The sequence below is a fragment of the Camelina sativa genome, chromosome 11, assembly GCF_000633955.1.
Source record: "Camelina sativa cultivar DH55 chromosome 11, Cs, whole genome shotgun sequence".
Lineage (NCBI taxonomy): Eukaryota > Viridiplantae > Streptophyta > Magnoliopsida > Brassicales > Brassicaceae > Camelina > Camelina sativa.
Window position 1 is genome coordinate 30,633,161 of NC_025695.1, and position 22,636 is coordinate 30,655,796.

The 22,636-nt window shown below is 36.2% G+C and overlaps 4 protein-coding genes and 1 pseudogene across 4 annotated transcripts in view; 1 reads left to right on the forward strand and 4 right to left on the reverse strand.

Moving 5' to 3' along the window:
• On the forward strand, positions 873 to 16,281 carry LOC104728519 (annotated as a pseudogene).
• LOC104728520 (2,3-bisphosphoglycerate-dependent phosphoglycerate mutase-like) lies at positions 16,567 to 17,796 on the reverse strand. The gene is made up of 4 exons (XM_010447486.1): positions 17,777 to 17,796; positions 17,146 to 17,368; positions 16,940 to 17,058; positions 16,567 to 16,861 (listed from the first exon to the last, which is right to left on the reverse strand). The coding sequence occupies exons 1-4, from the start codon at positions 17,794 to 17,796 to the stop codon at positions 16,618 to 16,620; spliced, it is 606 nt and encodes a 201-aa protein (XP_010445788.1). The 3' UTR covers positions 16,567 to 16,617.
• On the reverse strand, positions 19,062 to 20,423 carry LOC104724728. The gene is made up of 4 exons (XM_010443273.2): positions 20,184 to 20,423; positions 19,691 to 19,910; positions 19,506 to 19,551; positions 19,062 to 19,347 (listed from the first exon to the last, which is right to left on the reverse strand). Exons 1-4 carry the CDS (start codon positions 20,308 to 20,310, stop codon positions 19,267 to 19,269), a joined length of 474 nt encoding a protein of 157 aa, XP_010441575.1. The 5' UTR covers positions 20,311 to 20,423; the 3' UTR covers positions 19,062 to 19,266.
• On the reverse strand, positions 21,148 to 22,509 carry LOC104724727. The gene is made up of 4 exons (XM_010443272.2): positions 22,270 to 22,509; positions 21,777 to 21,996; positions 21,592 to 21,637; positions 21,148 to 21,433 (listed from the first exon to the last, which is right to left on the reverse strand). The coding sequence occupies exons 1-4, from the start codon at positions 22,394 to 22,396 to the stop codon at positions 21,353 to 21,355; spliced, it is 474 nt and encodes a 157-aa protein (XP_010441574.1). The 5' UTR covers positions 22,397 to 22,509; the 3' UTR covers positions 21,148 to 21,352.
• Positions 22,545 to 22,636, reverse strand: part of LOC104728521 — a 7,915-nt gene continuing 7,823 nt past the window's right edge. The window contains exon 4 of the mRNA XM_010447487.2: positions 22,545 to 22,625. Coding sequence (XP_010445789.1) covers positions 22,545 to 22,625 — 81 coding nt within the window. The remainder of the gene's footprint in view (positions 22,626 to 22,636) is intronic.

Here is a 22,636-nt window from a genome sequence, read left to right on the forward strand (position 1 = left end):
AAATTACATGAATAAGATATTAAAAAACATGAATAAGAAATCACTAAATTACATGAATAAGAAATTGCCTAGAACTTGAACCTAAATTACATGAATAAGAAATCACTAAGCATAAAAACTGTAAATTACCGGATTAAAAGAGAAAAACAGAAAATTTATATGATATTTAATGGAAAAAACCTAAATTTAATATTTTTTCGTACTATTGTTCTTCATGAATTGTTTGCCATATGTCATTTGCTACTAATTAACAAGTATCTGAATAATGTTTTAAAAAATAAAATGATGAAAGTCAATATTCTTTTAAATGCATATTTATTTGATAAGCATATTAATAATTAATAGATATGATCCATTAATGGTATTTCCATTTTTTGCTTTGACTTATGGTTGTAATTAAGTGGGGTTTCCATATTTCAATTGTAAAAGATGAAAAAGAAAAGAAGAAGATATGATCTGTATCTTGCTCTTCAATTCTCTATTTGCAATGTATGAAATATTAAGTAGATTAGTTGAGGTGATTAAAATTCTTGAAATCTACCCTCACTTAAGTATAATTGTGATTATTTTTGTGTACCATAAGTATCATTAATGATTTAATATACACAAACTATAGAAAATAATAGAGAATAAAAGCTCTATAGCAAAACTAATAAAACTGAGTTTACAAAGTGCAAAGAGTGACATATAAAATCTCTCTCTCTCTCTCTCTCTCTCTCTCACTATATTAACTAAAAAACCCATAAAAGTATCTTGAGAAGTTCTCTGTTTAACCAATAAATCGAAGAGGAAGGAGAAACAATGGCGGAGGGAATCAAAGAGTAGCGTTCTACAAGCTTTTCACGTTTGCAGATCGATACAACATCATTTTAATGGCCATCGGGACCATCTGCGCTGCGGCTAACGGCCTAACTCAGCCGTTTATGACAGTACTCATGGGGCAGCTCATTCGCGTGTTTTGTTTCTCGTTCACCGGAGAGAAACAAGCAACGGAGAAATATGAGAAGAAGCTTGAGATTGCCTACAAATCTATGGTACAAGGGCTATACTATGGTATAGGCATTGGGATAATGATGGTTGTGGCATATTGTACCTATGGTTTTGCGATATGGTACGGCGCTCGGCTAATAATGGAAATAGGATATAAGGGAGGTCATGTCATAAACGTGATTATGTCAATCTTGACTGGAGGAATGTTAGTAAAACGATTAATTACTTGTCCTCTAAAAAATCTTAACTTCTTACACATTCAATTCACTTCGTAGGGCGTTGGGACAGACATTGCCTTCTCTTAACGATTTTGCGGCCGGGCAAGCTGCAGCTTACAAAATGTTCTACGTACGATCCAGAATCAGGAGAAGTTTTAATTGATGGAATTGACTTAAAGAAGTTTCAAGTGAGATGGATTAGAAGTAAGATTGGTCTCGTAAGCCAAGAACCTATACTTTTTGCGACCACAATTAGGGAAAACATTGTTTATGGCAAAAAAGATGCGTCCGATCAAGAAATCAGAACCGCACTTGAGCTCGCTAACGACAGTAAATTCATCCATAAACTCCCACAGGTAGTTAAACTTTAGTTATAACCAATTTGGTCGTTAAAGCAATTGTTTAGATTTCTTAGTTCTTAGTTCTTTTTTTTTTCCAGGGTTTGGAAACGATGGTAGGAGAGCATGGAACACAATTATCAGGTGGGCAAAAGCAAAGGATCGCAATTGCAAGGGCGGTTTTGAAAAACCCTAAAATATTGCTTCTTGATGAAGCTACAAGCGCTTTGGATGCAGAATCTGAATGTGTGGTTCAAGACACTCTTGTAAAGCTAATGTTGAGCAGGACCACTGTAGTGGTGGCTCACCGACTTACTACCATTAGAACCGCCGATATGATCGCTGCCATGGACTTTGATTCTTTGAACGAGCAGAAAACTTTAAAATAATTCTTTTGTCAACAACAAAAGAACAAGTAAATCGATAATTGCTAATTAATATTAAGTTGTTATGGCTTTGTTGACTAAAAGTTAAAGAAAGAAAAGTGGTGTTGCATATGGCCGACACGGTCTATCTTTTATTCTTTGTTGGTTGTTCATATCTCATTTTAACTTTTCCATGCAGTTAATTAATCAAATTTTATTTAGTTTACTAATGGTTCGATTTTATTTTGGATTAATGATATCCAACCAATGCTCATTGATGTATTATATCATTCGGAACGCCATAATGTTATGTGGTTTTGAGTGTAGATATGATAATGATTTATAATTTGATTAAATCACACCAATATATATGTTCTAAAACCTGTTAGACGAGACCTAGTGGATGGCACCTAGACCTGTTCGTTTGGTGAACTAGACAAAATATCTGGATACAGTATCAAGACGCAGTATGTGGACGCAACATTTAGATGATGTTCGTTTGTGTTATTGGTTCATGTGTCCATAAATTGTATCTGGATTCAATTATGTTTGTTTTGTAATTTGATATCTGTATATGGATACAATATATGTAAAATACAAAAAAACCTTTTATTTTATGTTGAATATGTTTTAGTGGTTTAAATTTACTTGTGTTTTTTTTGCTTATTTTCATATATATATATATATTAAATAAATATTTAAAAATGAGATTTTCCTTTTTTGGTAGAAAAACAAAATTTTGCAGTTTTTGCGGGAAAACAAGATTTTGCGAGTTTGACGAGAAAATAATATTTTGTATTTTTTGCGGAAAATGTAATTTTGCGGTTTTAGCGGAAAAACGAGATTTTGTGGTTTTGGCGAAAAAAGAGATTTTGCTGTTTGGCGGAAAAACGAGATTTTGCGGTTTTGACGGGAAAAAGTATTGTGGTTTTGGCGGGAAAACAAGATTTTGCGAATTTGGTGAGAAAATAAAAATTTGCATTTTTTGCGAAAAACGTAATTTTTCGGTTTTGGCGGAAAAACGAGATTTTGTGGTTTTGGCGGAAAAACGAGATTTTACGGTTTTGGTGGAAAAATGAGATTTTACGGTTTTTACGAGAAATCGTAATTTTACGCACACTTCTCTGTATTCAAATCGGCTAAACATGTCAAATAATTTGGTGACCGACCAAAGAACCCAAAAACTATTCTATAAAATAATATATAGTTTTTGTTACAAGAATTTAGTAAAATGGAATATAGTTTTCATAGAATATAGTTTGTGTGATTAATAAAAATAATAATATACTTCAGTCTTTCAAACTCACTTTGCTATATGTGTAACATCTCTCTACTTCCATGGTCGCTGACCAGTCGATCAAGAAAGCCCGTTGGACTAAGTTCTTTGCATGATGAGTCTAGATGCTGCCTTGAGTCAGGACCTTCTTGGACATCAAGACAACTCGTTCTTTCATTAATCTATGGAATCAAAATCTCTTTCACGAGCTTTTCTTTGTCTTTTGTTGAACAAGCGCTGCTCAAAATTTCAGGCATCTCAAAATTGTTTGGAGAAGCACTTTTACCATTAAATAATTACAAAGATTATTTCTATTAAAGTAGAATTTTCAGATTAAAAAAAATAACAATTTTTAATATAGGAATTTGACTAATGGACCGGCAGTTGTGGTTCAATAGTTGACAAAAAAAACAATAAATAACAGTTTTTAATAAATCAATAAAAAGTGAGCAATTAAAAAAATTAAAGGGATATGTTAAATATCAATAACACATCTGAAGTCTAACAGAAAATATATTTATGATTTTTTTTGTAATTATTATTTTTGTATTTTAAATAATTAATAATAGAAATTTATAAAATAAAGTCTGGGAAATAGCAATATATCTTAGATTGATATGGAAAAATAAATTGTTCTTTCGAAAATGAAAAAGTTAATATTGAATATTATGAGTTTTGATAAATGTAAATTAAGATTGAATTGCATCAATTATTTGCAACTGATATCAATAAAATTATGAAATACATGTATTTATGCGATTCGCTGTTGTGCAGTAGGGAAAAATCATCGAGAAAGGTTAGGGTTTTTAATAGTACCTTACACTACAAGTAATCATTTTTTTTTCTTATGTATATGAACAAATATGTTGTAACCAGGAACTCATGAGGAGATGTTTCAAGATCCCGAGGGAGCATACTCACAGCTAGTTCGTCTACAAGAAGGATCTAAGAAAGAAGAAGCAAGAGACAAGGAACATGAAAATCTAAAATGAGTTTCGAAATCGAATGTTCGGGTAACCAAAACGGAATCCATAGAAGAAAATCATCAGGTAGCCGCCAATCCTTCACTAGTACATCTGTATTTGGTTTACCGGGAGTGATTAGCTTGAACCAGACGGAAGAGTTCCCCGAGAATATCTCTTCAACCAAAAATCAAACGGCCAAGAAAGGCAAGAAAGTATCATTGAGAAGGCTTGCCCAACTTAACAAACCAGAAATTTCTGTTTTGTTGGTTGGTTCATTGGCTGCAGTGATTCACGGTGTTGTCTTCCCTGTACAAGGTTTGCTTCTGTCTCACACGATCAGGATATTCTTTGAGCCTTCAAATCAACTAAAGAGTGATTCTCGTTTTTGGGCTCTTATTTTCGTCGCGCTTGGCTTAACCGACCTGATTGTGATCCCATTTCAATTCTACTTATTCGCTATCGCTGGAGGAAAGCTGATTAAACGAATCAGATCGCTAACGTTTGATAAAGTTTTGCACCAGGATATAAGTTGGTTCGACGATACTAGCTAGGAATTCTAGGTAATGTAAAATATTATGCTTCTACTATACTAATTATAGTTACCGTCTTTTTCTTAAGTTTAATGTTTTTTTTCTTTTCTTTTTCTTTTGGCCAGCGGTGCGATTGGAGAGAGGTTGTCCACAGATGCTTCGACGGTGAAGAGTATCGTAGGAGCATTGGGGTTGATCATGCAAAATATGGCAACTATAACCGCAGCATTTATTATAGCGTTTACGGCTAATTGGTTATTGGCTTTAGGGGCCTTATTGGTGTCACCAATAATGTTCTTTCAAGCATACTATCATATCAAGTTTATAACCGGTTTTAACAAAAAATCAAAAGTTAGTAGTTACGTATTCAAACAACATTGGTTAAACTCGATCGATCTGGTTCAGTTTAGTCTAACCTGCTTTATACTTCAATTAGGAAAAAATATGAAGAGGCTAGCCAGGTCGCAAAAGACGCGGTGAGCAGCATAAGGACCGTTGCATCGTTCTGCGCAGAGGATAAAGTGATGGATTTATACCAAGAGTTATGTGAGTCACCAAAGCAACAAAGTGTCAAGTTAGGACTCGTGAGTGGTTTGTGTTACGGTTGCTCATTCTTGGCGCTCTACATCATCGAGGCCTTATGCTTTGTTGGCGGTGCCTGGTTGATTCAGACCAGGAGGGCTACCTTCGGAGAATTCTTTCAGGTACTAAAGAGTAGTTTAAAAGTTAAAGTTCTATTCTGATCCGGTTTGTGATATTGAAGTGGTTTTGTAACATTTCAGGTTTTCTTTGCGTTAACATTGACAACCATAGGAGTGACTCAAACGAGTGCTATGGCACCTGACATAAGCAAAGCAAAAGACTCTGCTGCTTCGATTTTTGATATCCTCGATACTAAACCGAAGATAGACTCGAGTTCTGATACTAGGATTTTTGTGTCTCCTAGCAGGTCTCAATTAACCTTATGCAGTTGTAGTACAGAAAATGTCAATCCAAATGAGAAACTTTACTAACAATCGAGATGCAATCAAGCAGTCACAAGTTAAGCCAGATTCAAAATGAGTTTTTGTCTAACAACCTAGAGTGAGCGAGAAGCAAGAACAAAACGAGTTTGCAGAACAAGAGCTAAAATGCAATAACTTAAGAGAGCAAAAACAAGCTAAACGAGCAGAGACAAATGAGCAAGCTATTGGAACAGAAATAAAGAACAAGCTTAAAGATGCAGAAACAATTAGATAAGATAGAAGTTCTAAGGATGGGAGTAATTGATGTCGGTGGAGTCTCTTAATCTACAGAGTGTTTAACATACCACAAGCAAGCTATCCCTAAACAATGAACATCACGACTTAGCTAATCCAATCTCTTGACAGAAGCTACTCAAACTCAAACACTTCCAAACCTAGCTCTCGCTAGAGAAACATGATCAAGCAGGCATGACAAACAAGTTCATTCACGTCAACAAACACCCTAGACAACTAATCTCTTAGGCTAGGAATGTAAGTCTCTGGCACTAGTTGGTCAGACATTTCATCGAACACCTTTTGGGTGTCGAAATATCTAACACATAGTTCCAATTGATCAGAGAGAAACTAGTATTTCTAACTCTAGTCCAGAAGGGAATCACACGAATCTAAACTTAAACACCCTACATACTAAGATCTTCCACCTAATCTATCCCATCCTCAAGAACTATCACACTACTCGGATCTAAAATCATCATCAAGGATACAATCTCAGAAAATGTTGAATCAAGCAACATCATATAGACAAAAATGAAATGAACAACTTTGTAGAAGAAATAAAATTCAAAACTCAATAAAATCAAAGCTATCTGGATTACAAAGTCTCAAGCGTTTTAGGTGGCTCGGTAAACCTTAGGGAAAAGAAAACAAACACGAGATAAAAGATAAGATGTCTGAGTAAAAACTTAACAAAACGTATTTCTAGTAAAACATGGAAATCCCTAAAACATAAAACGACAATATAGAACGTCGGTTCGGGAACCCTTCTCGGACGCGTCTTCAGAACAAAATCGGGACGTCGGTTTAAGAGCGTCGATCGAGTCGGAGTCTAGGAAGTTTGATTGAATGGTGGCTTGAGATTGTTGATCGAGTGACAGCTTGAGAAGTGTCGTCTGATAGCTGCTGATCGAGTCGCGTCTTGAGGGTGCTCAGGAGCCCTCCTGGGACGTCTTGGTCGAGTCGCTGCTAACATCCGATCGAGTGGGAGCTCTCCTTTGCGTTCAGGTCGAGTCGGAATTCAGAACGTATCTGCGTCCACTAAAACGGAGATAACTCATGAACCACGACTCCGATTGGCTTAAAATCAACAGTATTGGAAAAATGACTCAATTTCCTACAACTTTTATGAAGACGTCGAAGGCTGAATTCCAAAGTAAAATCTTCACTCGACTCAATCAAAGACGTGGAAGGTTGAATCGCGCTAGGTAGTGTAGATCGAGTCGCTGAACTGCTCTCCTACTCTCTGTTTGCTCTTGATGGTTTGGACATCTCCTAAAATACCTGAAATAACTCCAATATGCAATATGCATGCAAGACCAATACCAAGACTACCTAAATATGCATATTATGCAAAAGAGACGAAAAATAATGCAAACCAATGAGTTAAGAGAACATAATAAATGAGAAATGCATGATGAAAGAGTGTAAAATATACACATATCAACTCCTCCAAACTTATTTTTTGCTTGCCCTCAAGCAAACGATCAAGAACAATGTAAGGAAGAGAGGTTTGAAGATGGGGTCTCAGAACCTAAAACATGTTGAATAGAGTAGTTAGAATCAAGGTCCTTGTTTTTAGTTCTATGATGCATGGTGAAGGAACTCTATTTAAAAACTTTAGACAAACTCATCACAACCTGAAACGCTTCTGAACCTTGATCTACACATGTTATCATTTCTATCATTCCCTTTAACATTCATTAACAAAAACCATGAATCAAGCTGTGCAATGTCATCAAACTCATTTGGCTCGGGTGAAAGGGTAGAGACAAAAATGGTCTCCTCTGCAAGTGGTTTTAAAAATATAGAATAGTGTTCTCTCGCTAAAATGAGTTGAACTTAAGAGAAGGCTAAAGGTTGAAACCAACTGATACATACAAGAGCAGTGTCCCGTCTACCCAAAGACCCCAAGGAAAATTGGCTCTAACTTTCTAACCCAGAAGTTGGTCCTATCTCTACCCTTCATCGATCTCTCTTTTAAAAACCATTCTCTCGTTCTTTTTACTTAGCCTTAGGAGGAGGTTACTTCATATTAATCTAGCAGATGAGAAACTTTTTTTTTATCACTATGGTTCTCTTTCTTTTCTTCTTAGCACTCTAGACTTCTTAACAGCGGCGGATCCAAAACACTTTTTAGTATGGGGCACACCGCACATTTAAACGAAAAAAAATTTAAGTTATATAAACATAAAAATAAGTTCTGTAATAAATTTTAAAACTATAAATAAAATAATTATATTTTCATGGCTATTTCATTTTCTACTTTATTAAATGTTTTCACCCAATTTTTTTTTACTATTGTTTAAAAATCGCTAATTATAGGTTACATTGATATATGAACAAATTATCTATTTAATGATAAAATAACATAATTTATAAGTTTTATGAATAACAAATCATTTTATTAAACTAGAGAAAACTAGTTTGTCTAACTAGTCACATTATAAAATAATCACAAAACAATTACTTATTATAAACATGTTTGATGTATTTAGAACTAGAAAACAACTAAAAAGGTTACGATAATTAAAGTTTTAGTTGACGGAAAAAAAACTAGATTAATTATGATATAATTTTCCTATGGTAATTTCCTAAAATAATTGTAGGAACTTATATTCCACCTGGAAACACAAAAATCGCAGACTTTTATTAACAAAGTTATGTGGGTCGTTTTTGTTAATTATTTTGAACTGAAATAATTTTCTTTACGTTTTTTAATAGAACTGATTGGGTTGAGGCACATATTTGATTTGTAATTAGGGGGTGGCACGTTTCAAAAATATTCAACTAGACAGATAATTAAATACATAAATACATATTATACAAAGGAAAAAAAAAAAGAGTGTGGGGCATGTGCCACACCCCTTTTAGCCTTGCGTCTGCCCCTGTGAGGAAGAATTCTTGAAAGAATAATATAACTAGCAGCACCGACTCCGGACAACCCCAAAACCCAAATTGTTATCTTTTTCGAAGAGAAGAAGTTCATACAGAATTTATTCGAGGTTATCTATTTGGTAAGCATACGTCGTGCTAGTTTGGTCACATTTAGATAGTTCTAAACCATAAATGGACAAAAGAAAGCACTTAGTTTTTCAAGTTTCTCTTATTATTATTTTTTGAATAACTAAGAAGTATTAAACCGAATCCATACATTCTTTCAGACTCGAAACCAAAACAAATAATATGGTATCGTCGTAAGCTAAGAGTCACTCGAACAGCGACCACAATTCTTTTGCTGGAGATATTAGTTACCAGTTGAACTATTACTTATTGGTATTCAAGTTCAGGTCTCTAGATAATAACAATAATGATTGTTAGAGGTCTTCATTGTTGGAATAAATAATTANCGACTTGTAAACCTTGAAAACTCATTCCCCCTCTTAAAGACTCTTTATCCTTTTTTCTTTCTCTTTTCAGTACAATCCAATCCCAAAACCCAAAATCGAGTTCTCACCTTGTCCTACTAGTTCGTAAAGTGCGAACTAGAACTACACATGATCCTGCTCTTGTCGGCTAGAACCTAACAATTTCTAACAAGCTCAACTCGGAAAAGGCCTCACACTCAAGAATACAATTGGCTTGAAAGAACGGTTGGTTAAGGGTGCGGAAAACTGTTCCAAAGATGGGAATCAGCTTCTTGGATTAACAAGGGTGGTAAAAAGGAGAAAGATAATCCAAGTATGTATATGGTATCCATGAGTTCAAATTCAATGCATAACAGGATAATTGCAAGTTAGGATTAGGTTCAGGTAGATAGGGAATGATGTCAATTCAAAACATGCTTCAATCAAGACTAGAATGCAATTTCAAGAATCCAAAACCTGGTTCAGTCTTACATTTAAAGTTCAATCAACATGCATCAAAGAACTAATAACAAAGGCCTTGATCCTATCCTATTGAATTCAGCATGCTAACAAGGTTACAATCATCATCAACTCCTATACTAAATGCAACAGAAACTACATGAACACTCTTTTTTTTGTGGAAACTTTTTGAAAATTTTTCAAATTTTTATGGGTTTTCTATGCAAATAGATGAATGGAGACTTAAAAATGATATGATGCAAAAATTTGAAATAATAATCACAGGAAACAACATCAGATACATCATCTCAAACCCTCCCCCAAACTTAAATTACACAGTCCCTTGTGTAAGATAAATTTGAAGTAGGATTTGAGAATCATAATAGAAACAAATGCAAGGATGAGATGGTATATACAAAGGAAACGTAGGTGTACCTCAGTAGTAGAAGAAAGAGTCGGTGCTCGCGACGACGGATCGAGTGAGATGATGGCGATAGAAACTTCACGGCGTCGGATCGAGTTAGGTGAGAAAATCAGTTTTTGCGAAGGTGAGCTACCCCATCCCACTAAGACGTTGGGTCGAGTCGGAGCATCGTCGGGATGAGGATGCTCCAAGTAGCAGCTCCGTGAGACGCTGATCGAGTGGAGTGATGGTTGGTTCCAGGAGCAGCTCCTGTTCGTCGTCGATCGAGTGGGAGTCTTCAACACCGGATCGAGTTAGAACTCCGTCGAGTCGTGGCTTGGTCGAGTCGTCGGCAAGAGCGTCATGAGAGCTCCTCTTCTATTGCTTCATGTCTGCAAAACCCAACACTCTGCTATTTGTATTTTTTTTTCTTTTTCCACTTTAGTTAGCCATACTCCCTTCTGTGGATTCCTGAACAGCAGAAAACGAAAAACAAAAATTAAAAACACAAGATCCTAAATTGTATTTACAGAGATACCTTTGGGACTTCCTCCCAAGTGAGCTTGTTTAAAGTCTCTGAGCTTGACTTTGCATGGTCCTTATGCTTTGGGAGATTCATAGAGAGGTGATGAGCTCCCCTCTGGTATGTCTTGTCTAGCCAGATACTCCTTAACATTCTGTCCAGGTTCAACAACAAATGAACTGCTCTTCCTCATTATCCCAAACCTCCGCCTTAATTTCCTTAGAGGAGAGCTTCTCATTGTACCTTGGAGCTTCTTGATTTGCCCACTCATCTCCTTCACCATAGCTGTTAACTCTCTCACTGAATCCCCTAGAATCTTGGTAGTTTGGAGTTCAGACAAACTGTCAAGCGCTAGAGGACTTGTCTCTTGCGGTTGGTGAAGTTTAGGAAGCAGGTCATGACGCTTAGGGAGAGCAACAACTACACTCGAGTTGGAACACGGTCGAGTGCCCCTTTGAGTTTTTTCTTTGGTTACCCAAACTCCTGTTTCTGCCTCATTCACACCCTCAAAGATGTCAAACCCAGCTTTCTGATCTTTCTCTTCAATCACGAAGGTTTGCCCATCAATAGTTGGCTTCTTCTTAGCATCCTTGATATCAAACTTCATCTTGAAGTTCTTACCCAGATTGAGATCAATCATCCCCTTCTTGACATCAATGACTGCTCCAACTGTAGCTAAAAAAGGTCTTCCCAGAATTAGTGGATCCTTAGGCTCTTGATCCATTTCCATTACCACAAAGTCAGTAGGAATCTCAGCTTGTCCAATTTTGAAGGGAAGGTTCTCTGGTAGACCATGAGGCAGTCTAGTAGTCCTATCAGCTAATATCAAGCAGAGGTTGCTTGACTTGTATTTGTTGAATCCTAGCCTCTGAGCTATAGAGAGTGACATGAGGCTGACCGAAGCACCAAGGTCACATAGGCTGTTACTGAAATCCAATGGACCTATAGTACAAGGTAGAGTAAAAGACCCAGGGTCTTCAAGCTTTTTAGGGACAATCATCTCCACTTCATTACATTGGTGACTCAACATGATTGTCTCCTCATCGTCTCTAACCTTTTCATGAGATGCCTTAGCTGCTTCCTCATTTTCCTTGATTCTTTGGATAATGGATTCCTTAAGGGACTTAGGGGATGAAGGTATATGACCTGAGATTGTAGGTAGTGACATATGGAGTTCAAGTTCTTCCAATTGTTGATCAAACTCAGCTTTGTACTTCTCTATTAACTCCCTTTTGTATGTTCCAGGGATTGGCAAAGAGGATAAAAAGGGTGGTGCACTGGATAGAGTTGTTCTTCCCCCGGTTACAACTTGTTCTTCAGCATGTCCAGATGCTATACGAGTGTCTACACTAATAGTTACATGATCCAGGTGATTGTGTGTCTCATCTGGTGACACATCAAGCTGTTTGTTGTCTTGCACAGAGTCTTCTTTCTGGGTTAAATCCTCCCTTTGAATGATGGCATTGCACTCACGGCTTAGTACCACCATCCCTTGAACTTCCTTTGATCTCTCCATCACCAAGTCTTTGAGGAATTTCTGGTAATGAGGAACTAGTGCAAATGCATCCAGCAACGACATCCTCAACTCAATCTCCTTGACTTTTTTTTCGAACAGAGCTTTATACTTCTCAGTAAGCTGCTTCCTAAACCTCACTGGAAATGGTAAAGGTGGCTTGTATGGTGGAGGAATGAATCTCACAGGTTTATCCTTGGGAGCAGCGGGTTCTTTAGTAGCTTGAGAATCAGATTGGTTGGCTGACTCAATTGGATCCTTGAGCACCTCGACGGGATCCTCTATCTGAACTTCATCTTGAAGAAAACCCTCCCCATCTAAACTCTCATTGTCCTCACTGAGCCGTACATCGACAACTTGGGTGGTGATGGCATGGATAGGAGCATAGTCCTTGGGGTTTTGAACTGCTTTTCCAGGTAGTTGGTCAGGTGTTGGGGTTGAAGTAGAGACAGTCTTGCCTTCCATATACTTCATCTTGGAGGTAAGAGCTTCAAACTTGACATTAAGATCATTGTATGAACACTCCATTCTCTGACTAAGCTCAGCAAACTTCTTGGCAGTATCCATAGACCCGCTAGCTTGACCCTGAAGAAGTTGTTGCGGAACCAGTTGAGGGCAAAATCCTGGTGGTGGTCATGAGGGAGCTTGGTAACCTTGCTGGAATTTTTGTTTAGGGACGAATCCCTGATTGTAAGGAACAAAAGGTTTTTGTTAACCTTGTTGTTACTGCTGAGGAGGGTACACCTGATCCTGTGGATTTGCAACGTTGGTGCTTCGGTAAGACAAATTGGGGTTCGTCTGATAGGGGTTGTAACCCTTGTTGTATCCACCTTGATTCTGGACGTAGTTGATCGCCTCGGACTGTTCACCCTCCCCATCTTGAACGTGAAAATGTGCACCCTCAGATACAAAGTGGACGCTCTTCTGTTGATTGAGCAAGAGGCGGTCAAGCTTCACATTGACGTTCTTGAGGTCCCTCTTGTACTTCTTCTCAGAACCATCGTCGCCTCTAACTGTGCGGTCGTAGTCTTCATTGTAGTTGCCATCAGACTGGGCGAGATTTTCAACGAGTTGCCAACCTTCATCAACGTCTTTGTTCAGGAAGTTGCCATTTGAAACAGTGTCAAGCAGCATACGTATCTTTGGTAGCACACCACGGTAGAGAGTGCTCAGCAATGACTCGTTGCTGAATCCGTGATGGGGACATTGGCTATGGTAACTCTTGAAACGCTCCCAGGCTTTGCAGAATGATTATGAGATATCGTTCCTGAGATGTGCTGTTCTAGAGTTGGAGAAGAACTTGGCCAATAAGGCTTTCTTGCAACCATCCCAGGTGGTGATTGATCCCTTGGGATGGTTTTTCTCCCATTGATGAGCTTTGTCTCCCAGAGAGAATGGGAAGAGGCGCAACTTGTAACCATCCTCACTCACGCCGTTGATCTTGGTGAGACTGCACAGACGGTCGAACTCGTCCAAGTGGTCGAGTGGATCCTCCATAGGCAACCGTGAAACTTGTTTCCTTGGATCATGGAGATCAGAGCACTCTTGATTTCGAAGTTGTTGTTCTGCACGATGGGAGGGACGATTCCAGCATGCTGAGTATGAGTGTTCGGTGCATCCCCAACACCAATGTTTCGCGGTCCCGGATGTGGTCCACTCGGTTGATCCATTGTGACGGGTGCGGGCTGATCAGTGAGTTGACGAGCTTGTCGTGATCTTTGTAACCGGTTGATATCGTCGATAGCAGGAAGGAGGTTCTGATGTCCTCTTGATCTGGTGTGCATGCAACGTTCCAATCAACAGGTTCCTGAGATGCAAAACAAACAAGCAGACAACCAAAACAAGTCAGTACTCAGAATGATAAGTGTAATAGAACTTAATCTTTGCAAAACTTGAAATCTTAAATGTAGCAAAACGAATCCCAAATGGCAACGGCGCCAAATTAATACTAGGATTTTTGTGTCTCCTAGCAGGTCTCAATTAACCTTATGCAGTTGTAGTACAGAAGGTGTCAATCCAAATGGGAAACTTTACTAACAGTCGAGATGCAATCAAGCAGTCACAAGTTAAGCCAAATTCAAAATGAGTTTTTGTCTAACAACCTAGAGTGAACGAGAAGCAAGAACAAAACAAGTTTGCAGAACAAGAGCTAAAATGCAATAACTTAAGAGAGCAAAAACAAGCTAAACGAGCAGAGACAAATGAGCAAGCTATTGGAACAGAAATAAAGAACAAGCTTAAAGATGCAGAAACAATTAGATAAGATAGAAGTCCTAAGGATGGGAGTAATTGATGTCGGTGGAGTCTCTTAATCTACAGAGTGTTTAACATGCCACAAACAAGCTATCCCTAAACAATGAACATCACGACTTAGCTAATCCAATCTCTTGACAGAAGCTACTCAAACTCAAACACTTCCAAACCTAGCTCTCGCTAAAGAAACATGATCAAGCAGGCATGACAAACAAGTTCATTCACGTCAACAAACACCCTAGACAACTAATCTCTTAGGCTAGGAATGTAAGTCTCTGGCACTAGTTGGTCAGACATTTCATCGAACACCTTTTGGGTGTCGAAATGTCTAACACATAGTTCCAATTGATCAGAGAGAAACTAGTATTTCTAACTCTAGTCCAGAAGGGAATCACACGAATCTAAACTTAAACACCCTACATACTAAGATCTTCCACCTAATCTATCCCATCCTCAAGAACTATCACACTACTCGGATCTAGAAATCATCATCAAGGATACAATCTCAGAAAATGTTGAATCAAGCATCATCAGATAGACAAAAATGAAATGAACAACTTTGTAGAAGAAATAAAATGCAAAAACTCAATAAAATCAAAGCTATCTGGATTACAAAGTCTCAAGCGTTTTAGGTGGCTCGGTAAACCTTAGGGAAAAGAAAACAAAAACGAGATAAAAGATAAGATGTCTGAGTAAAAACTTAACAAAACATATTTATAGTAAAACATGGAAATCCCTAAAACATAAAACGACAATATAGAACGTCGGTTCGGGAACCCTTCTCGGACGCGTCTTCAGAACAAAACTGAGACGTCGGTTTAAGAGCGTCGATCGAGTCGCATCGTGAGAGTGTCGATCGAGTCGGAGTCTAGGAAGTTTGATCGAATGGTGGCTTGAGATTGTTGATCGAGTGACAGCTTGAGAAGTGTCGTCTGAGAGCTGCTGATCGAGTCGCGTCTTGGGGGTGCTCAGGAGCCCTCCTTGGACGTCTTGGTTGAGTCGCTGCTAACATCTGATCGAGTGGGAGCTCTCCTTTGCGTGCAGGTCAAGTCGGAATTCAGAACGTATGTGCGTTCACTAAAACGGAGATAACTCATGAACCACGACTCCGATTGGCTTGAAATCAACGGTAGTGGAAAACTGACTCAATTCCCTAAAACTTTTATGAGGACGTAGAAGGCTGAATCCCAAATTAAAATCTTCACTCGACCCAATCAAAGACGTGGAAGGTTGGATCACGCTAGGTAGTGTAGATCGAGTCGCTAGGTAGTGTAGATCGAGTCGCTGAACTGCTCTCCTGCTCTCTGTTTGCTCTTGATGGTTTGGACATCTCCTAAAATACCTGAAATAACTCCAATATGCAAGACCAATGCGAAGACTACCTAAATATGCATATTATGCAAAAGAGACGAAAAACAATGCAAAAAAATGAGTTAAGAGAAAAGAATGAATGAGAAATGCATGATGAAAGAGTGTAAAATATACACATATCAAGTTCCGAGAAGGGGACAGTATTACCAATCGTCCACAGCAATATCGAGTTGCAACACGTCAGTTTCCGGTACCCTATGCGACCAGATATCTGATAGTTAAGCACAAGTCACTAAAAATCTGTATGAAATGGTTAATGGTTTTGGTTTTCACTTTTCAGACCGTAGCATTGGTTGGAGAGAGCGGGAGCCGTAAATCAACGGTGATAAGCTTGCTGGAGAGATTCTATGATCCAGATTTAGGCAAGATTCTTTTAGATCAACTTGAATTCAATCTTTGAAATTGAGTTGGTTAAGGTAACAAATGGGTTTGGTTAGTCAAGAACCGGTTCTGTTCAATGAGACAATAAGATCATTAAGAATGCGGATGTGATTGCGGTTGTGAAGAATGGTGTGATCGCGGAGAGTGGGAGACATGAGACGCTAATGGAGATTTCAGGTGGTGCTTATGTATCGCTTGTGGCTTTTCAAATAAGGGGGTGTATTGAATTTGATATTTTAAGAGATTTGGCGGGATTTTAATATTTTAGAATTTTGGGAGATTTGAGTGTAATTTTGGGAGATTTTGATATTTTGGCAGATTTTTGAGATTTGGGTTTTGGGATTTCGTGAAATTTGATTATAAATTTTAGGTGATTTTAGAATATAGAAAGGAAAGAAAAAAAAAAAACAGCTTGATTCAATGTCATGTGAAGAATCACATTTTACCCTAAACTTCACTCACACTTTGGTTGATTTTAAGAAGAAAAAAAATAGACATTGTACAGTAGTAGTTAAAAGGAGACAATGCATATCTCAATAAAAAGAATGAAGCAACTGCTCTTTCAGCACACATCTCCAAGCTCTCTCCCATTGGAGGTGGGATATCATAACTCCTACGCCATTCGTGAACTTGCTGTTTCCCGTATTTTTCTGCTGTTTCTTTCTTGTTAAGACCTTGCAATTCTCCATACCTAATATATCCAAAAAAACGTCAGAAACCAGATTTTATCTGTTTCAAAACTCTGATACGTTTGGTAGATATGTTTTACATTCTTTCATTGAGCTGCCAAGCGGGTATGACAGGAATAGATTGGTTTTTAATTTCATCACTAAAGACTTGACTCCAAGTTTTCGCCTGTTCGCTTTCATCATGCAAGATGATAGGAACCTAGATGAGTTTGATCCACTTATCAGTTACAAACCCCTAAAGACAAACATGCTGAGCTTGGTTTTGGTTTGGTTTTCCTACACATACCTTCTTACGACGGTGCTGAATCATAGCAAGCATTGCCGTCATCTGAGCACGGATTAAAGAAGATGTGAAGATAACATCAACAGGTATGTTACTAATCCTCTTCCCTGCTTCAATAGCTTCTTCAACACCTTTCTCTGTCAATGGCACATCAACACAACCTGTAAAAAGATTCTTCTCATTCCATAAAGATTCTCCATTCCTAATCAATATCAAAGCTGCTTCACTAAAAACACATAAAAAACATAAAAACTTGGTTTTAGATAAAAACAAGAGATTGTGATCACGACAAAAAACACTAATAGCAATTAACGGAGTTTTAATTACATAGAGGTCTACTTGGGAAGATACAAAAACACGATTAAGAAGAGTTAACAAATGACTGACTCAAGAACAGAGCCCAACAAGTAACTACAAAGAAGACGAAAGACCCAAAGAAAACAAAATGCTTTTTGTAGACAGAGACAAATCTGGTTTTTAGTAAACTAATCTCAATTGTTGAAAGATGTCTCAATTTTTTAGCAAAACTACTCTGAAGCTGTTGACCGTTTCTGCAGGTAACAAAATATCATAAAGCTCTTAATTTTTTCCACCACTCATTCCCCCTTTATTTTTAATTCTTGGATTAGTTTACTATGAAGCATTTGCTATCATGGGTTCGTACAAATCTGATCAGAGAGAGGCCTAAGCATTTGCTATCATGAGTTCGTACAAAGACACATTTTTTAAAACAACAATTTGATTTGATTCACTTTTGATGAATTTGATATCATACAATTTCCTCTAGTTAACACCAATTTCATCAAAACGTGAATCAAATCTGCAGTTTTTTTTTTGGGTTTTTTGCAAAATCAAAAGTATCTAAGAAATTTTAAGGGTAAGGGAAAATAAGCCGTAAAGATTCTCAAGAGGTTAATTACAAAACGATCGGAAGATTTGCTCAAGAATCAAGATACAAGACAGTTTACCTTGTCTATGATGAAGCTCCAGATAACTTGAGATATTTCGTCTCCCTGAGAGAATCAAGAAAGGATCTAAAAAAATTTAGGATTTATTCCTGCTGAAGATGAACTCGATTACACATCAACAATTTTTTTTTAGGATTTTTTCAGAGAGAAGACAGAAAGAGAGAGAGAAAGAGAAAGAGAAAGAGAAAGAAAAGAGAGGGTGCTACCAGTGTCGAAGAAGTTTTTTTTTTTGGTAGATCGAAGAAGTTTTTATACAAATATTTGAAAGTTTCACCATTAGAGGTGTGATTTTGTAAGATATATTTTTGAACTAATAGAAAAGTCTCCTATATTCACATTCAATAGATTTTTAAAACTTTTTTGTGATTTTTTGAATAACAGTAGATTTGAAATAAGATTTATAAATTATTGATTGAATAACAAGAGATTATAAATGATTTTTATAAATTTCACATTCAATAACATTGGATTTTAGATGATTTTTAAAAATCACCAATTAACTAACATGAGATTTAAGAATAACCCAAAATCTCTTAAAATCTTCGGCTAAGTACACCCCCTAAATGTTTTTGTTGTCAATGATTTATATATACTACTCCCTCTGTTTCAAAATATAAGATGTTTTAGAGAAGTTTTCTGTTTCATAATATAAGATATTTTCAAATTCCTATGCAACTTTTAGATTAGTTTAGTATTTTATATTATTCAGTATTGTTTCTGATTGGTTGAACTTGTTAAAAGTAAAAACTTCTTAATATGCGTGTTTTAGTTAAAACATTTTATATTTTGAAACGGAAGAATTATTATTTAATTTTGTAATCATAGGACTAAAATTATAGTGTTTAAATATATTACAAAAAATTAATTTTGTAAACAAGATATGAAATTTTGAAACGTTTATTCTTGTGGCTTTTCACAATCTATTTTTCCATCAACTCGTAGTAAACCAGATATGAAACGTTTTGCATAAACTGCATTGTAGTCGCTGGTCGGACACACACAATGACACGACATATTAAATAAGAAAATTTTTCTAGTAGAAAGTAGAAACTAATCAAATAATTCAAACCACACAATTACATCTTCAAATTAAATAAACAAATCGGATAAGAATTTAAATTACAAAGAAAGAAAAAGAAGTAAAAATTTAAATGATTTATTTTCGAACTCCGTAGATAGCAGCAATGTAGAGAAGTTGTGTTGCCGAAAGTATTACTAGAAATGCTTCCATTGTTCTCTGTCGAGAAATAAAAAAGCGAATTAACTTCGTTATAATAATATTCATAATAACATATTTTGTTTTAATTTTAATTTAAATAATCGTTTTACGTTTTTATTAATTGCTATGATAACGAAAATTTTGCTATAAAATGATATAATAGAGAGTTTACTCACCAGACGAGCATTTCTCATCCCAAGTTCAATTTCCTTGCAGCCAAAGCTACACAAGAACATTCAAGAGACAACGATTTTTAGTAACCTATAGATTGGTATATACAAGTTTTGTTGTGGAAAGTATTCTAAATTTATGAAAAAAATGATTGAACATTGAGTCAAAAGTGTTGTGTCAACGTCCATACCCCATGGCTAAAAGTGTGAGCGACCAAGCAATGGTGGCGGCAGATACAGCTGCTGGGAGACTCGTTGTAGTCCATGACTGGAGATGACTGACGCCAGAGATAACCGAGGCAGCTCCCGAAACTCCAGCAATTAAGGCAAACGTCACGAAGAATCCGGTTGCCGCATTACCCATTGGGAAATGTATCGGCGAGAAATGAGCCGGAAGACTATAATCCGCACCTTGAATACCAAGGAAAAAATATTGAGGTGATTTAGTGATGAATTAATCGGCTTAATGGTGATGATTAGAAAAAAAATTAAAACTAGTTCGTTGGCAAAGCAAAAGGCTTGTATAATTTCCTTTAGAAACATATATTATATCTATACACAAATAACATTTAGCCCTACCTTAGCTATAATTCAAGATATGTAACTAAAATTCATTTTTGAATTACAAAGGCTTTGCTTCATACCAAAAAAGGAAAAATAATAATAATTTAATGAATCATATACCAATAAGGAAGCCATGGTTGATAGCTTTGTTCATGGACCATGCGCCAATCCCAAGAACAATAGCATACATACAAAAGTTCAGAACTAAAAGAAAAGAGGCCACCGGTTTCATCTTCTGTTCCACCATTTTTTCTTGGGTGCGAAATGACTTGGGAGCTTATGTTTTATTTTTTGCTAAAGCTTAAGAGCTCAGGCTTTATATAGACCCAAGAGAGTTTAGATTAGTGGTGCTTTTCTTGGTTAAGGCTGTATGTTTTTTTCTTGATTCTTAAAGGTCATTTAGTTCTTGTTCCTGCAGGTTGTAAAGCTGAGTTGCTGCGGTTAACTTTTTTGGTCTCCAAAGAATCCATATATTGCTTCATTCACANCTTTTTTGTGATTTTTTGAATAACAGTAGATTTGAAATAAGATTTATAAATTATTGATTGAATAACAAGAGATTATAAATGATTTTTATAAATTTCACATTCAATAACATTGGATTTTAGATGATTTTTAAAAATCACCAATTAACTAACATGAGATTTAAGAATAACCCAAAATCTCTTAAAATCTTCGGCTAAGTACACCCCCTAAATGTTTTTGTTGTCAATGATTTATATATACTACTCCCTCTGTTTCAAAATATAAGATGTTTTAGAGAAGTTTTCTGTTTCATAATATAAGATATTTTCAAATTCCTATGCAACTTTTAGATTAGTTTAGTATTTTATATTATTCAGTATTGTTTCTGATTGGTTGAACTTGTTAAAAGTAAAAACTTCTTAATATGCGTGTTTTAGTTAAAACATTTTATATTTTGAAACGGAAGAATTATTATTTAATTTTGTAATCATAGGACTAAAATTATAGTGTTTAAATATATTACAAAAAATTAATTTTGTAAACAAGATATGAAATTTTGAAACGTTTATTCTTGTGGCTTTTCACAATCTATTTTTCCATCAACTCGTAGTAAACCAGATATGAAACGTTTTGCATAAACTGCATTGTAGTCGCTGGTCGGACACACACAATGACACGACATATTAAATAAGAAAATTTTTCTAGTAGAAAGTAGAAACTAATCAAATAATTCAAACCACACAATTACATCTTCAAATTAAATAAACAAATCGGATAAGAATTTAAATTACAAAGAAAGAAAAAGAAGTAAAAATTTAAATGATTTATTTTCGAACTCCGTAGATAGCAGCAATGTAGAGAAGTTGTGTTGCCGAAAGTATTACTAGAAATGCTTCCATTGTTCTCTGTCGAGAAATAAAAAAGCGAATTAACTTCGTTATAATAATATTCATAATAACATATTTTGTTTTAATTTTAATTTAAATAATCGTTTTACGTTTTTATTAATTGCTATGATAACGAAAATTTTGCTATAAAATGATATAATAGAGAGTTTACTCACCAGACGAGCATTTCTCATCCCAAGTTCAATTTCCTTGCAGCCAAAGCTACACAAGAACATTCAAGAGACAACGATTTTTAGTAACCTATAGATTGGTATATACAAGTTTTGTTGTGGAAAGTATTCTAAATTTATGAAAAAAATGATTGAACATTGAGTCAAAAGTGTTGTGTCAACGTCCATACCCCATGGCTAAAAGTGTGAGCGACCAAGCAATGGTGGCGGCAGATACAGCTGCTGGGAGACTCGTTGTAGTCCATGACTGGAGATGACTGACGCCAGAGATAACCGAGGCAGCTCCCGAAACTCCAGCAATTAAGGCAAACGTCACGAAGAATCCGGTTGCCGCATTACCCATTGGGAAATGTATCGGCGAGAAATGAGCCGGAAGACTATAATCCGCACCTTGAATACCAAGGAAAAAATATTGAGGTGATTTAGTGATGAATTAATCGGCTTAATGGTGATGATTAGAAAAAAAATTAAAACTAGTTCGTTGGCAAAGCAAAAGGCTTGTATAATTTCCTTTAGAAACATATATTATATCTATACACAAATAACATTTAGCCCTACCTTAGCTATAATTCAAGATATGTAACTAAAATTCATTTTTGAATTACAAAGGCTTTGCTTCATACCAAAAAAGGAAAAATAATAATAATTTAATGAATCATATACCAATAAGGAAGCCATGGTTGATAGCTTTGTTCATGGACCATGCGCCAATCCCAAGAACAATAGCATACATACAAAAGTTCAGAACTAAAAGAAAAGAGGCCACCGGTTTCATCTTCTGTTCCACCATTTTTTCTTGGGTGCGAAATGACTTGGGAGCTTATGTTTTATTTTTTGCTAAAGCTTAAGAGCTCAGGCTTTATATAGACCCAAGAGAGTTTAGATTAGTGGTGCTTTTCTTGGTTAAGGCTGTATGTTTTTTTCTTGATTCTTAAAGGTCATTTAGTTCTTGTTCCTGCAGGTTGTAAAGCTGAGTTGCTGCGGTTAACTTTTTTGGTCTCCAAAGAATCCATATATTGCTTCATTCACA

Coding starts and splice junctions, on each gene's coding strand:
- LOC104728520 (XM_010447486.1), bottom strand. CDS start 17,796: ATGATAGCAAATGCTTCATA. Junction 17,059..17,145: donor TTCAGCACCGTCGTAAGAAG/GTATGTGTAGGA, acceptor AAACTCATCTAG/GTTCCTATCATCTTGCATGA. Junction 16,862..16,939: donor TGGCAGCTCAATGAAAGAAT/GTAAAACATATC, acceptor TGGATATATTAG/GTATGGAGAATTGCAAGGTC.
- LOC104724728 (XM_010443273.2), bottom strand. CDS start 20,310: ATGGTGGAACAGAAGATGAAACCGGTGGCCTCTTTTCTTTTAGTTCTG. Junction 19,911..20,183: donor CAACCATGGCTTCCTTATTG/GTATATGATTCA, acceptor TTGGTATTCAAG/GTGCGGATTATAGTCTTCCG. Junction 19,348..19,505: donor GGATGAGAAATGCTCGTCTG/GTGAGTAAACTC, acceptor ATTTCTCGACAG/AGAACAATGGAAGCATTTCT.
- LOC104724727 (XM_010443272.2), bottom strand. CDS start 22,396: ATGGTGGAACAGAAGATGAAACCGGTGGCCTCTTTTCTTTTAGTTCTG. Junction 21,997..22,269: donor CAACCATGGCTTCCTTATTG/GTATATGATTCA, acceptor TTGGTATTCAAG/GTGCGGATTATAGTCTTCCG. Junction 21,638..21,776: donor CTCACACTTTTAGCCATGGG/GTATGGACGTTG, acceptor GTTCTTGTGTAG/CTTTGGCTGCAAGGAAATTG.